This window comes from Mauremys mutica, chromosome 6 (genome assembly GCF_020497125.1).
Source record: "Mauremys mutica isolate MM-2020 ecotype Southern chromosome 6, ASM2049712v1, whole genome shotgun sequence".
In the NCBI taxonomy this organism is placed as follows: Eukaryota; Metazoa; Chordata; order Testudines; family Geoemydidae; genus Mauremys; species Mauremys mutica.
In genome coordinates, this window is record NC_059077.1 from 125545317 (window position 1) to 125561769 (window position 16453).

Genomic DNA, 16453 nt, shown 5'->3' on the forward strand with positions numbered 1-16453 from the left:
TCCTGATCTACCCGTACCTCAATGACTGGCTGGTCAAGGGTCACTCCAGGTCCCAGGTCCAGGATGCCATTGCAATGCTGCTGACCACATGCAGGAGGCTATGCCTGTGGATAAACGAGGAAAAATCAACATTAGTCCCTGTACAAAGGATAGAATTTATCAGGGCAGTCCTTGACTCCACCAGGGCAAAGGCATTTTAGCCACTTGACAGGTTCCAGACAATGAGGAACTTCATCACTGGACTCTCCGCATTTCCTTTCACGACAGCCAGGGTCTGTCTATGGCTGCTGGGCCACATGGCAGCGTGCATGTATGTCGTCCACCATGCAGTGGCTGGCTACGGTCTATGCCCCATCCCAGGATCACCTGGACAAGGCCATCACTATCCTACCGAAGGTACTCACTGTGTTGCAATGGTGGACCAACCCCGGAACAGTCCTCGATGGAGTTCCGTTTGACATCCCACTGCCTTCGGTGTCGTTGATAATGGATGCTTCGGACCTTGGCTGGGGAGCGCACCTCTGCGTGACGTGGACGCAAAGTACGTGGTCCGCAGAGGAGATTACGTTATATATAAACGTCAAAGAACTCATGGCAGTTCACCTAGCCTGCGGGGTTTTCCTCCTGCAGTTATCCGGCTTTGTGGTGCGAGTGCTTACAGACAACACGGCCTTGATGTTTTACATCAACAGGCAAGGGGGAGCATGCTGTCAAGAGGCACTCCACCAAAGGGATTTCTGCATCCAGCATGTGATCAACCTGGAGGCCTGTCAACTTCCTGGTGTCAGGAACACACTGGCAGATCACCTCAGCACAGGTCCTTCTTTTCTCACCACGAGGGGTCGCACCACGCAGAAGTAGTCCAGATGCTCTTCCAGAGGTGGGGAACTCCCCGAGTAGACCTGTTCACTGCCAGGCAGAACAGGAAATATCATCAGTTTTGCTCCCTGCAAGGCCTTGGCAAGGCTCTCTCGGACACTTTTCCCCTGTCCTGATCGGGAGATCTGATGTATGTGTTCCCACCCATCCCCCTCATCAGCAGAGTCCTGTCAAAAATCAAGAGGGATAAGGCTCGAGTCATGATCGCCCCGGCGTGGATGCGCCAGCACTGGCTTGGTATGCTGTTGGATCTGGGAGTAGCGCCCCTCCGTGGCCACTGCCTGACAGCTCGGGCCTTCTCTCGCAAGACCCCGGTCACCTCCTGCTCCCCAACCTCACCTCCCTCCACCTCACATGAATGCTGCATGGTTGAACCCAGAGGAGTAAGCCTGCTCCAGGGAGATGCAGCAGGTCTTTTGGGGAAGTAGAAAACCCACCACTAGAGCGACTTGCCTGGCGAAGTGGATGAGGTTCTCCCACTGGTTCTCCCCGACGTGCTCTTCTCTGCAGTCAGTCTTGGAATACCTGCTCTTCCTGAAGAATCAGGGTCTGGCCCTCTCTTCTGTCAAGGTTCATCTAGCTGCCATCTCGGCTTTTCATCTGCTGATCCAGGGTAGAGTGGTGTTCTCTCACGAGATGTCCCTGTCCCACAATGACACCGCAATCTGGTTCTCTCTAGACTCACGGGTCTGCCCTTTGAACCCTTGGGCTCTTGTTCCCTTTCCCACCTATCGTGGAAGGTTGCCTTCCTTGTGACGTCGGCTAGGAGAGTGTGGGAGATTAAGCCCTGACCTTGGAACCACCATATACAGTCTTCTACAAAGATAAGGTACAGTTGCAACCCCATCTGGCCTTCCTGACGGAGGTGGTGTCTTCCTTCCATATCAGCCAGGATGTCTTGCTCTCAGTGTTCTGTCTTAAGCTGCACAAGATCAATGAGGAGTGGCAGCTGCACTCCCTGGACGTCCGACATGCCTTGGCGTTTTACCTGGAGCATACCAAGCCCTTTCACAGGTCGACACAGCTCTTCATCGCAACAGCGAACAGGATGAAGGGCCTTCCGGGGTCCTCTCAGAGAATCTCCAACTGGATCACTTCTTGCATCCGGACCTGTTATGAGCTGGCACAGATCCAACCGCTGCCTCTGGCGAAGGACCACTTGACGAGAGCACAAGTGTCCTCGGCAGCCTTCCTGGCACATGTCCCCATCCAGGACATTTGCAGAGCTGCAATGTGGTCTTTGGTTCACACGTTCACAGCACACTATGCCATCACACAGCAGGCCAGAGACAACGCAGGGTTCAGCACAGCTATGTTACAAGCTACACGTCCATGAACTCCTAGCTGCTTCTGTTGGTACCACTTGGGGGTCACCTAAGATGGAATGGACATGAACAAGCACTCAAAGAAGAAAAGACAATTACCTTTTTCCATAACTGGTGTTCTTCGAGATGTGTTGCTCATATCCATTCCATGACCCGCCCTCCTTCCCCACTGTTGGAGTTCTGGCAAGAACTCCTTCCCTTTAATAAAGCTTTAGGAATGTTCTCCCTTCCCCAGTGGAACGTACATTAAGAGAAAACAGAAAAAATCAGAAAAGTCCCCCACTCACACCTTCTTTGTTGAAGCCAACACATTGATTCTATCAGTCTGGTCCATTTGATTCTGTTCTATATAGGTTCTTATACTATATTCATCACCATAGTATCTGAGCACTTTCCAGTAGTTCCGTAAGTAACCTTCACTCTAATCCAGACACTCAAGACTGACAAGCCCTAGCTCCTTACAAATGTAGCCTGGGACAAGAGCAAATGGAATAGCTGAATGAGAAGGAAGAGCTTACCCTGGCATGAACTCTGATGTCCCTCCTGATCTTTGTAACCCTAATCCATTTAAATCAAGATACTGAGTACTGCTGGCTGGACAGTCTTTCTGCCCAGTAAGACAGCCATCTGCTAAACCAAGATCTGGAAGCTGCTGTCCAAATAAAGTAGTTAAATTGCAGTAGTGTGTACTCCGCATAGTGAGAGTGCTTACTTTAATCACCCTTCTTGCTATGTTTATTTATTCTAATTTGTGCCTGCAAATTTTTTCCAATTTCTTTCTGCTCCAAATGTCCTTATTTTTATAACATATATTTTCATTTCCATATATTTTCTAGGGTAAATAATCAATGTGTTCATTTGGTTAACACCTAAAGCTTAATGTAGAAAATACAATTTACATGCAGATAGCCATTCAAGTGATAACTTGACAGCTCTGCATAAAAAAATGGAGAGCAGACTTATGTATAGAACAAGAACTGGTTATTTTTCCCAATTCAGGTAACCAATGAGCCTCCAAAAGGACTTCGTGCAAACATCAGGCGAGCATTCACAGAGATGACGACTACGTTTTTTGAAGACAATATCCTTGGCATAAATTGGAGGAAAATGATTTTTGGCATTTGCTTCTTCCATGCTATCATTCAGGTATACCTGATGATAATTAGTTCAGATAGCAGAGGTACTGAGATGCCATTACAAAATTAGTTCAAGAAGTCTGTTATATTCAGAATATGTTTGATGTAATCATAACAGTAATAGCAGTATTTTGTGCAAACCTTATTTAGCCATTGATTTCCAGAAACTAGAACTGTAAGTTATATTACTAATTAGGGCTGTTAGTTAATCACAGTTAACTCATGCGATAAAAAAAATAATCACGATTAAAAAAATTAATCATGATTAATCACACTTATAACAATAGAATACCAATTGAAATTTATTAAATATTTTGGATATTTTTCTACATTTTCAATGTGAATTTCAATTACAACACAGAATACAAAGTGCACAGTGCTCACTTTATATTATTATTTTTTATTACAAATGTATGCACTGTAGAAATGATAAAAGAAATAGTATATTTCAGTTCACCTCATACAAGTACTGAAGTGCAGTCTCTTTATCATGAAATTGTAACTTACAAATGCAGATTTTTTTTGGTTACATAACTGCACTCAAAAACAAAACAGTGTAAAACTTTAGAGCCTATAAGTCCACTCAGTCCTACTTATTCTGCCAATCACTAAGATGAACAAGTTTGTTTACATTGACGGGAGATATTGCTGCCTGCTTCTTATTTACAATGTCACCTGAAAGTGAGAACAGGCATTTGCATGGCATTTTGTAGCCAGCGTTGCAAGGTATTTACATGCCAGATATGCTAAACATTCATATGCCCCTTCATTCTTCGGCTACCATTCCAGAGGACATGCTTCCATGCTGATGATGCTCATTCAAAAAATAATGTGTCAATTAAATTTGTGACTGTCCTCCTTGGGGGAGAATTGTATGTTCCCTGCTCTGTTTTACCAGCATTCTGCCATATATTTCATGTTATAGCAGTCTCAGATGATGACCCAGCACATGTTTGTTTTAAGAACACTTTCACAGCAGAATTGACAAAACGCAAAGAAGATACCAATGTGAGATTTCTAAAAATAGCTACAGCACTCGAGCCAAGGTTTAAGAATCTGAAGAGCCATCCAAATCTGATAGGGACGAGGTGTGGAGCATGCTTTTAGAAATCTTAAAAGAGTAACACTCTGATGCAGAAACTACAGAACCCAAACTACCAAAAAAGAAAATCAACCTTCTGCTGGTGGCATCTGACTCAGATGATGAAAATGAACATGCACCAGTCCACACTGTTTTGGCTTGTTATCGAACAGAACCCGTCATCAGCATAGATGCATGTCCTCTGGAATGGTGGCTGAAGCATGAAGAGACATATGAAACTAGCACATCTGGCACGTAAATATATTGCAACACCAGCTACAACAGTGCCATGTGAACGCCTGTTCTCACTTTCAGGTGACATTGCAAACAAGAAGCAGGCAGCATTATCCCCTGCAAATTGTAACCAACCTTGTTTGTCTGAGTGATTGGCTGACCAAGAAGTAGGACTGCTTGCACTTGTAGGCTCTAAATTTTTACACTGTTTTATTTTTGGATGCAGGTTTTTTTTTACATAATTCTACATTTGTAAGTTCAGCTTTCATGATAAAGAGATTATACTACAGTACTTGTATGAGGTGAATTGAAAAATATTTTTTGTTGTTTTTTACAGTGCAAATATTTGTAGTAAACAATAAATACAATGTGAGCACTGTACACTTTGTATTCTGTGTTGTAATTAAAATTAATATATTTGAAAATGTAGTAAACATCCAAAAATATTTAAAATAAATGATATTCTATTGTTGTTGTTTAACAGCATGATTAATCACGATTAATTGAGATTAATTTTTTTAATCGCTTGACAGCCCTATTACTAATGCAAAGCATCTCTTATCAGCAAAGTGAATTATAATTTAAAAGGAAAGGTCCATATAAAGCACAAGACTTCTTTTCTCCTGAATATTACATTAAAATGTCTGTGCCATATTAATTATATCAAACATAAGTGTGTCTCCTGAGATTTCTTATGGATAAATATGATCAAACATTTCATTTAAGTGAAACTGTAGTTCCTCTTTACTGTTAGCAAACAATCCATCTGAAGAATTCTGCATGTTTTAAATTAAATGAACTCATAGATTACAGGGGGACACATGGTGGTAAGAGGAATGGAATGTGCTGCTTTAATTGTTCTGTTTTCATCCTGGTTATTGAACGACTACACAATAGTTTATTTAAATAGGCAGAGAACCAGTCCGTACTCAGTTTTCAATCAGTCATTACTTGAGCAAATTTCCATTAAAGTCAATAGACTTTTTCTTGAGACAGAACTGAGTAAGGACTTCAGGGTTTGTCCCAGAATGATAGGAATTTCTGATTGGATGAAACTAATAACTGAAACATTAGATTACTTTATCGTTAACACACTAGATAATTGCAGTTGAATTGGAGGTGGGAAGACAGAAAATGGAAATTCACAAAATTTAGATACAGCTTAATTTTGTTCCTCTTCCTAAACCTTTCCGTTTGTTTTGACTCACTCTCTACTAAAACCTCTTGGAAGCATGTAGTGAAATCTGTTTACATACCAATGTTACCCTTGCTTAGCATACTAGGTTGCTGCTGTCAGATTATTCATGAATGTTGCGTCATTTGCATTCATCTCATTTAGAGAAAAAATCACGGAATGATTTATTTTGAAAAATAATGCAATATTTGGAATTACATGAACTGGGCAGATGGAGAGCTGTAAGATTAGACGTGTAAGATTAGAAGATAGGTCGAATTCTGAGACAACCTTTCCCATCTGTAATAGGGAGATTTATCTCCTAAGTGACCAGGAGCTAATCCTTTACTTTTAATGATACTGTAAGGGGTGGGGAATGGATAGAACTGAAGCTCAGCTGACCCATTGCTGGGGGAGGCTGCAATGTGCTCATGGCATAAGACAACTGGAAATTAGTACCCTATCCTGTCCTAAGAGCCAGGGGAAAAATATGACTTGGGGGGAGTGTCTCTGAGGACCAGTGCCTTCAGGTGCTACTCGTGGGTAAGGCTGTGATTTAGTTATGGAGGTCACGGAAGTCACAGAATCTTCCAAAGACCTCCGCGACTTCAGCCAGCGCTGGCTGGGAGCTGCAGGGTCTCGGCTGCCGTGGGAGGCAGGGAGGACCCCTGCAGCTCAGAGCTGTCAGCAGAAGGAGACCCTGGAGCTCCAAGCCCACACATGTGGTGGGGGCCCCTGGAGCTCCCAGCCCACCAGCAGTTATCCAGGCCAGGGCCGTCCTTAGGATTTATGGTGCCCTAGGCGGGATTATTAAATTGGTGCCCCTGCGCCTGTCTTGCTCTTAGCAACACAAACATAAGCTTACACTACTGGAAAACTTGCCACATGCATGTTATTAAAACCAGTTTAACTTAATGAAGCACACTGTAATGCTGATGGACTAGCACTAAAGAGGTAGCACTATAGAAAAAATTCTGATTTGATAGAATGATGCAAATAATATCCTTTTTTTAATTTGTCAACATTTTATTGGAAATTTATATGAAGAGGTATTGAAACAAGGATTTGTTTTTAATTAAAAGCAATCTTTCTGGCTTTTTTGGCTGCAAAATCAGTAATAATGTCATCGTATGACAAAGACAAAGTGATGTCTTGTTTGATTGCAAGAATAGCAAGACCAATCAAGTGTTCCTGACTCCTTGTAGAGCGGAGATAGTTTTTAATGAGCTTTAGTTTTGAGAAACCATTCTCCTGATGCTACTGTTACAGGAATTGTCAGTAGAATACGAGTGGCAACGTACACATTAGGATATGTGTCAACAAGTTTGCTGGTATTAGTAAACTGTACAATGTCCACCATCGATTTTGCATGTGGCAAATTGATGATAGCGTACTCAGTTCTTCGTACAGTTCAAGTCCATTTAAATCAAAATGATCGCCGTGCTTCAGGAGGCTCTCTAGGTCAGGGGTCCCCAACACGGTGCCTGTGGGTGCCATGGCGCCAACAGGGGCCTCTCAGTGCACCTGCGTAGTGGCCAGCGGACGAGCATCTGCCGAAATGCCACCAAAATTCAGCAGCATTTCGGCAGCGACGCCTCTGGATGACACCACTTGCCGCCAATAAGCAGTGTCATCCAGAGGTGTCACTGCTGAAATGCCGCCGAAATTCGGCGGCATTTCAGCGGATGCTCATCCACTGCCACGGTCCTTCGTCTGGTGACCACCAGACGAAAAAGGTTGGGGACCACTGCTCTAGGTTCTTGCACTTTGTCATTAGTTGCTCTTGTTTTCCTATTTCGTTGAATTTAGTTCCGCTCAGCCCGCTACCAGCTGAGTGAATAGAACCCCAGGCCGACAGCGGGTTGAGTGGCTCAGCCGGGGTCTCATCCGCCGGCTGCTCAGCCTGCTGCCAGCCTAGGGTTCCTTGGGGGTCCCCAGGCCAGCAGTCGGTGCTGAGTGGGGCCAGTGGCCAGGACCCCGGGTGGCAATGGGGCAGCAGCCGGAACCCCAGAGTAGTGGCGGGCTGAGCCACTCAGCCCGCTGCTGCATGCCATCAAAAATCAACTCGCGTGCCACCTTTGGCACATGTGCCGTAGGTTGCCAACCCCTGCTCTATACATTAGTAAGGAGATGAGCATACTACAGTTGTTGGAGGGCTCTATTTAGCAGTAACAGAGCTATAGGAAAATCAGTCAACATTTTTTGTTTCTCTGATGAAAACTGGCCCACTCCCTTCCCCATACTAAACTTGTCACAAATAATTGTCAACAACTTAATTTTCTGTTTTTGGCTAAGATATTGATTTTTTTAAAAAAAAAATATTGAAATTGAATTCAGGATTGTTAGCAAGCATTTTTGGCGAACAAATTTGTTAAATGACAATCTAATGGCAACGCGGTACTGCTTTCATGCTTGGCTCACCCCCCAGCCTGCTGGTCCAACAGCTGCAGTAGAGGAGGAGATAGGTGGAAAACTGCAGGACCCCAAAATCTACCTCTTGGGGTGCAGAGTGGCAACAGCAGCAGCAAACCCTCAGGTCCGATCACACGCCAATGGGCACCACCGCCAGCCCAACAGACCATGGTGAAGTTAGCACAGCATCTGATCTCAGGGACGGGGCACCCATGGAGCCACAGCAGCTCATCCTGCCCTGTGCAGCTCCCCCTGGATGAGATGGATCACTGCCAGCCTGGGGGAGAGACGTGCTCCCCAGCTAGGGTGACCAGATCCAGATGTCCTGATTTTATAGGGCCAGTCCCAATATTTGGGGCTTTGTCTTATATAGGTACCAATTACCCCCACCTAGGGGTGACCAGACAGCAAATGTGAAAAATCGGGACGGGGTCGGGGGGAATAGGAGCCTATATAAGAAAGACCCAAAAATCGGGACTGTCCCTATAAAATCGGGACATCTGGTCACCCTACAGGTGAGTTCCTTCCCCCACCCCTTCCCAGAGACCCCAGCAGCCAATCCCCTCCCTCAGACTGTGCTGCATTCATCTCTCTCTAGGACCCAGCAGCCCTGCTCTTACGTGCTCCACTGCTTCCCATCTGTCCAGGCCCCGAGTAGAGCGGTGCCCCCAGACCTAGTGGTGCCCTAGGTGGCTGCCTGTTCTGTCTATGGCTAAGGACGGCCCTGATCCAGGCTCCCCATTTGGTCATGGATATTTTTAATAAAAGTCAGGGACAGGTCACGGGCAACAATGAAAAATTCACAGAAGCCCATGTCCTGTCCCTGACTTTTATTAAAAATATCCTTGACAAAATCTTAGCCGTAGTACTTGGGCAATAAAGCTTACACATCACCCCTTGCTAGGGTCTGTGCTAATCTAAAATTTGAAATTGCTATCTGAAGACAACCCCACATTAACAGTACTGAGCTCTGAGCATCCTGAACAAAGTAATCTTATTCAGTTTTGCTTTTAATTTCATATTCAAGGAGAGGAAAAAGTTTGGACCTCTTGGGTGGAACATCTGCTATGAATTTAATGACAGCGATAGAGAATGTGCCTTACTGAACCTAAATCTTTACTGTCAAGAAGGAAAGATACCCTGGGATGCCCTAACTTACATAACAGGTACAGTGCTTATCTACGGTATTAGCAGTTATCTACTTCTAGCATTCCTCAATAAACACAAGATATTACTAAGCTATATAGCTACGTGCAACAACTTAGCAGGTCTACGTTGATTATTTGCATAGGGCCATATTATGCTTTTACTTATAACTGTGGAACCCTACTGAAGTCAATACAATTATATGGGTTCTATCATCAATCTTCACCTTTTATGGCATTTTAAAGTTGGAGTCAGGGTAAGGCACTAGCTAAGTGTATGTCTACACTGGAACTAGCGGTGTAATTTCTGGCTTGGGTGGTCATAGACACGCTAGCTCTGATTGAGTTAGTGCACTAAAAATAGAAGTGTAGGCACAACAGAGTGAGCAGCAGGATGGGCTAGCTGTCCTGCGTATGGTCCAGTCTAAAACCCTAGCTACCCTAGCCCATCCCGCTGCTTGTGCTGCCACAACCACACTTCTATTTTTAGCATACCAGCTTGATCAGAGCTAGCATGGGTATGTCTCCCTGAGGTGGAAACACCTCCAGCTCCAGGTTAGACATACCCATTCAAATGCTATCTAACAGACAGGGCTGGCTCCAGGCACCAGCGAAGGAAGCAGGTTCCTGGAGCGGCCGATAGAAAGGGGCGGCACGTCTTGGTCTTCAGCGGCAATTTGGCGGCAGGTCCTTCACTCCCTCTCTTCCTCTTTGGCAGCACTTCGGTGGCAGCTCAATTGGGCTTTTTTTTTCTTTCCCCCTTCACCTCTTGGGGCGGCAAAAAAGCTGGAGCCGGCCCTGCTAACAGACTGGCATCAAGGGCATAGGCCAAGCAGCAAAAACCTGTGTGGCTCTGCAAGGTCCTAAGCTATGTCCATCCTGCAGAGTTTCTGTTTGGAAGGATCTCCCAACTGGAGAAAATTAGCAGCCTTCTAACTTGATGACCCCAGTCACCTTGAACATAGAAGTCCCAGCATTCAGAGCTATTGTGGACACGTAGGAGCATCAAGCTATGACCCCTCCAATGGAAACCTGCTATCAAAGTAGCAATATCCAAACAGCTGCTTAATTACCCATAGCAACAAGATAATCATCCCGCAGATTATATCTCATTTATTCCTTGGGCAAGAAGAAAAGAAAATTGCCAACTCTCACTTTACAGAGTCAAATACAAGGGATTTAAAAAATCTTCAGCAACTGTGGAGAGCCTCATAAATCTAATCTAACCATTAGTAATCACCATTGGATAGGATAGCAAACCAAAGCCTCTGTTCAAAAGCAGTTTTTTATACTTCAGTAAATCTTTTCAGGAACACAAAGGGGCCTGATTCATCACAGTGTTACTCCAGCTTCTCATGAGTGTAACTACATTGATTTCAGTGCAGTAACAACAGTATAAAACTGGAGTAAAATAGTAGTGAGTAGGCACTTCCTTCTGAAAGTAAAACAACTTGGAACTCCGAGCTCATTGCATTCTGTACTGGTACCATGCAGTCAGCACTGATTATTATAGAGATTAGATTATAATTTCTGGGTTTTGACAGCAAGAATTTAAGGTAATTTTTCTTCACAATTTCAGTAATGTTCCTCTTTGCTTTGCAGCTTAGCTGTGCTAAGTAGATTTTAGTTTGCATAATTAGTTAGACGGAAACAAAAATGGTAGTTTTATGATAAAAATAATTAAAGTGACTTATGAAGGAATAAAAACTATCTTCCAAAGAGTAAAGTAAAAGAAATAGAAACACATTCACAGTGGTTTAGGCAAGACATATCTGATCCATTATTCTAACATGTCCTGCTAGATTACCCCTGAAATATGAAAATGCATTTCACCTATCCATTTCATGGTGGTTTATAATTTTTTTCTTAATATGGCCTTTATCACAAACCCTGTAATTTGGTTGTAGTATTCCACAGTGTTAGAATTGCTTTCATAGTAGTTACTTCACAGGGCAGATATGTGAATATAACAGTTAAGGGTCTCTCCTTGCCTAGGTTTTACATTTTCCCCATTGGTTACCTGTACTATACAGCAAAAAATCCTTTCCCGATGTAAATGAAAAATAGGCCCCATTATTCTGTTCTGTGTTTTATCAAGCTGAAGATTAAAACTACTGTAAATTCTCTGAGATGAATACAAGTGCTTTCAAGCTTGCCTGCTAAGTGAAGCCTTTCTGTGGCACAAATTGCATTTGAAAGTATTCTGTCAGTTTGAGTTGTAAAGATTTGTTCATTCACCCATGTATATTAAATGCTTGTTTACAGCTAATTGATTTTACTTCAGCATCAGCCTCATGGATGTTACTTCAAAGTTGTATTGGACCAAATTCCCATTATCTTAAAATTACCTTTGGTTCACTTCGTGAACATGTATTTAATATGTTTTTAAGGAGGATGTATGCAGTGTAGTTGTAGCTGTGTCAGTCCCAGGATATTAGAGGGACAAGGTGGGTGAGGTAATATCTTTTATTGGACCACCTTCTGTTTAAGGTGGATGGATATTTGAACACTGATTCTTCTGTTTTGTTTTTCCTGCATGCAGAATGAAATGCTGCCAGAGTTCAAGTTTCAGACCTATGAGCCATGTCTCTCCTGCTCCATTTCTCCTCCCCCTTACTCTGCCCCTTCCTTTTTCTTTTTTTATCAAGTATAACTTAACTTTAAATGGCCAGGTTTCCTAGCACTTCTGTGTTGTTATTTTTTTAAAGCCTGTCTCCTAAAACACCTGAAGAAAAAGCATGGTACCTGTTGTTAAATGTCTATAGAGCTGTTCAGATTTGTCTTAGGAGAACTGATCAATTCAGAAACACAACATCCCTATTTATCTCCCTTCACCATAAATGTCCTTAAAGCCTCAAACTCAGCTATTGCTGGGGGAATCAAATGAATTGCCAGTGCATATACAGCTGTGGAAAACTGACTGCAGAAGGTATTCTGAGCAGAAAAGGCCTAGGCCACTGAAAATAAAGTCTGCAAAGCTGCCTCCTGTTTATTCATCAACACCCTTATAAAGCTCTCCAGGCTTGGTCTTCATTCCTTTGCAGCACAGTCCTTCAGCAGGAAGCTGCTCCAAGCACTAGCCCTAAAATAGATTAATTATATCAAATTTTGGAAATGGGAACCTTCTTTTTGTCCTCCTTATCTCTTCCTCCCTAATAATTCTCCTTATTTCTTGCTGTGTCTCCTGTCATAGGTCTCACCCCCACTTGGAGCTGTTGGGCTCCAATGTGGGGACCTGACTTGGTTTCCCTCTAAACTAAAATCCTAGTTTAGATCTAGTAAGCTGCCACCACTCAATCAGATATGTGGATTGAGACACAGTCCTTCCCCAAAATCCTAGGGGATTCCAAGAGCCCCAAATCCATGGAGTTCTTACACCCAGGAGAAATAAACCATTCCCCCTGCTTCCTCCCCCCTCCCTTTTCCTAGGAGAGATACCGGGATCTAACTACAGAGGGATACCTCCCCCTTCTCTTTCCCTGAGAATCCACCCAAGGAAAGACCAAACAAGTCCTTAATAGAAAAGAATTTATTAAGAATAAAAAAGAAAGTAACTTGTCTCTGTAATCCAAGATAGAACCATACAGGGTCTAAATTTATCAATCTCTGGAGAGAATCCCCCCCTCCTTTCTTTCTCAGTGAAAGCAAAGTAACAGCAAACAGGAATAAAGAATTTCCTTTAGCAAACACACAATTGCAAATGTAGAAAACAACTTAAAAGACTAATTTGCCTTTTTAATTAATACTCACTATTAAATAGTAGAAACTACTCCAGGAGAACTTGGAGACATGACTGACCTCTCTTAGATCCAAAAAGAGCTCTCTGAGCAAAACAGGGAACACAGACAAAGGCTTCCCTCCACAGAGATTTGAAAAAATCTTGTCTCTGATTGGTCCTCTGGTCAGGTGGTCATCAGGTACTGCATGTTAACCCTTTACAGGTAAAAGAGACCTTAACCCTGATCTGTTTATTTATGACATCTCCAGTGTCTCAATTTAAGGTAAAGGCCAGGTTGCAGGATGGAATATTGGTTACCTGATTACAGTGCCGATGCAAGCCCATATGGGGCCATACGCAGGAATATTTTGGTGGGCCCCTCACCCACACACAACACATACTAATAATTAATAGGAGACCCCTTTGTGCAGCTCGGGGCCCTAAGCGATTGCTTAGTCTGCTTATGCCTAGCACCAGTTCTGCCTGATGACTCCTCCCCTAATTTGCCCCATGACATGAAAGTTCTTTGGGTCTCCCTATGATAACTGCTTTTCAGATCCCTGTATGTAGTTAAATACTGTTGAATATGATGTTACTCTTATGAGCTTATATATAGCTACTAAGAAGAAGGTGGTGTTTCTGTATAGCTTTGAAAGTACGAAGATGATGTGAGTGTACAGTCCAAGCCATCTAACTCCATGGACAAGTCTGAGCTGCCATTCAAATGTCTGAGATTAGGGCAGAAGTCAGTCCCAGAAAGGAGATCATCAGATAACAAATTTCTGTTACTGCATTAAGGGCCAGAGTTTCCCGGTTCAAAATGGATCATGAAAATTGTGTGTACCATTGTATATGTATTTTGCATATGCAGTTACTCCAGTTACACAGCAAATTCAGTGACTGTGCATGCAGTTATTAGGTTAATTAGGCAATGATATGCAGCTACCCAGTTTACATAGAATCATAGAACTAGAAGGAACCTCTAAAGGTCATCTGATCCAGTCCTCTGCCTCATGGGAGGACTAAGTATTATCTAGACCATTCCTGACAGGTGTTTGTCTATCTGCTCTTAAAAACCTCCAGTGATGGAGATTCCACAACCTCCTTTGGCAATTTATTCCAGTGCTCAACCACCCCGACAGGACGTTTTTCCTAATGTCCAACCTAAACCTCCCTTGCTGCAATTTAAGCCCATTGTTTTTCTTAACCTCTGAGGATAGGACAAGAAGCAATTTTTCTTCCTTGTCCTTGTAACAATCTTTTACATACTTGAAAACTGTTTTCATGTCCCCTCTCAGTCTTCTCTTTTCCAGACTAAACAAACCCAATTTTTTCAATCTTCCTTCATAGGTCATGTTTTCCAGACCTTTACTCATTTTTGTCGCTCTTCTCTGGACTCTCTCCAATTTCTCCACATCCTTCCTGAAATGTGGCGCCCAGAACTGGTCACAATACTCCAGTTGAGACCTAATCAGTGTGGAGTAGAGTGGAAAAATTACTTCTCGTGTCTTGCTTACAACACTCCAAGTGGAGTACTTTGCATTTGTCCTTATTGAATGTCATCCTATTTACTTCAGACCATTTCTCCAGTTTGTCCAGATCATTTTGAATTTTAATCCTGTCCTCCAGAGCACTTGCAACCCCTCCCAGTTTGGTATGGTCCGCAAACTTTATAAGTGTACTCTGTATGCCATTATCTAAATCATTGATGAAGATATTGAATAGAAATGGACCCAGAACTAATCGTTGCGGGACCCCGCTCGTTATGCCTTTCCAGCATGACTGTGAAACTCTGATAACTACTCTCTGGGAATGGTTTTCCAACCAGTTTTGCACCCACCTTATAGCAGCTCCATCTAGGTTGCATTTCCCTAGTTGTTTATGAGAAGGTCACGTGAGACAGAATTGAAAGCTTTACTAAAGTCAAGATATACCACATCTACTGCTTCCCCCCATGCACAAGACCTGTTACCCTGTCAAAGAAAGCTTTCGGTTTGACACAATTTGTTTTTGACAAATCCATACTGACTGTTACTTATCACCTTATTATCTTCTAGGTGTTTGCAAATTGATGGCTTAATTATTTGCTCCATTATCTTTCTGGGTCCAGAAGTTAAGCTGACTGGTCTGTAATTCCCTGGGTTGCCCATATTTCCCTTTTTATAGATGAGCACTATATTTGCCCTTTTCCAGTCTTCTGGAATCTCTTTTCAAAGATAATCACTAGTGGCTCAGATATCTCCTGAGTCAGCTCCTTGAGTATTCTAGGATGCATTTCATCAGGCCCTGATGACTTGAAGATATCTAATTTGTCCAAGTAATTTTTAACTTGTTCTTTCCCTATTTTAGCCTCTTCTACATCATTTTCACGGGCATTCACTATGTTAGATGTCCAATCAGCGCCAACCTTCTTTGTGAAAACCGAAGCAAAGAAGTCATTAAGCACCTCTGCCATTTCCACATTTTCTGTTATTATTTCCCTCCCCTCTGTTGAGTAATGGGCCTACCCTATCTTTGGTCTCCCTCTTGCTTCTAATGTAGTTGTAGAATGTTTTCTTGTTACCCTTTATGTCTCTAGCTAGTTTACATATACAGCTGCAGTAATTACATGCTCAAATTAGGCACATAATTGTGTGCACAACTTGTTTGAAAATCTGATTTTTTTTATTAGTCAACTTAGATGTATTGCAGTGTCGGATTTTGTTATCACTTTAATGATAAAAAAAATCTTTCTGACAGTTAAACACTCTTATTTCCATGAAAGTGACGCACAAAAATCATGCTGTCCTGGATTCTAGAAAAGATGAAAATTAAAATTTAAAAAAGTAAACTTTTTTAATATGTGAATTATTATATGAAATTGTAATCTGTAAAAATCAAACACTGTTGCAGGTGAAATTACTTATGGAGGGCGAGTTACAGACACCTGGGATCAGAGATGCCTGCGTACAGTCTTAAAGAGGTTTTTTGCTCCTGAAACATTAGAATATGATTACAAATATTCCGAGTCAGGTAAATACAGTTAGAATTATAGGTTAATGCAAACTATGTTTGTCTATCACATTTTGTTATGATTTTGTGTGTTAAATTCTGGTCTTTCTATGATGGATCTTGCATCAATCAATGGGGTCTGGTTCACTCTGTGTGTCTAAGAACTGGATAACAAGTTTAGTTAATGTCTTCCTAGTTTTTTATTAAGAAAAATGTCTCTTGCCCCACCGAGGACATTATTGGTAGTGTATCTCCTTCCATTCCCACAGACAGAAGTCTCTGACTCAGAAGTGTAACTTCCAAAAAGAAGCTTTTGGCCCAAATTTTGCAGTATTTGAGAAGAACCTTGAGCTCTGTC

At 42.6% G+C, this 16453-nt stretch overlaps 1 protein-coding gene across 1 annotated transcript in view; it reads left to right on the forward strand.

Annotated features, from left to right (window-relative positions):
• Positions 1 to 16453, forward strand: part of DNAH6 (dynein axonemal heavy chain 6) — a 207005-nt gene that overhangs the window by 169123 nt on the left and 21429 nt on the right. Inside the window, exons 68-70 of the mRNA XM_045021828.1 lie at positions 3204 to 3350; positions 9269 to 9407; positions 15997 to 16116. Coding sequence (XP_044877763.1) covers positions 3204 to 3350; positions 9269 to 9407; positions 15997 to 16116 — 406 coding nt within the window. The remainder of the gene's footprint in view (positions 1 to 3203; positions 3351 to 9268; positions 9408 to 15996; positions 16117 to 16453) is intronic.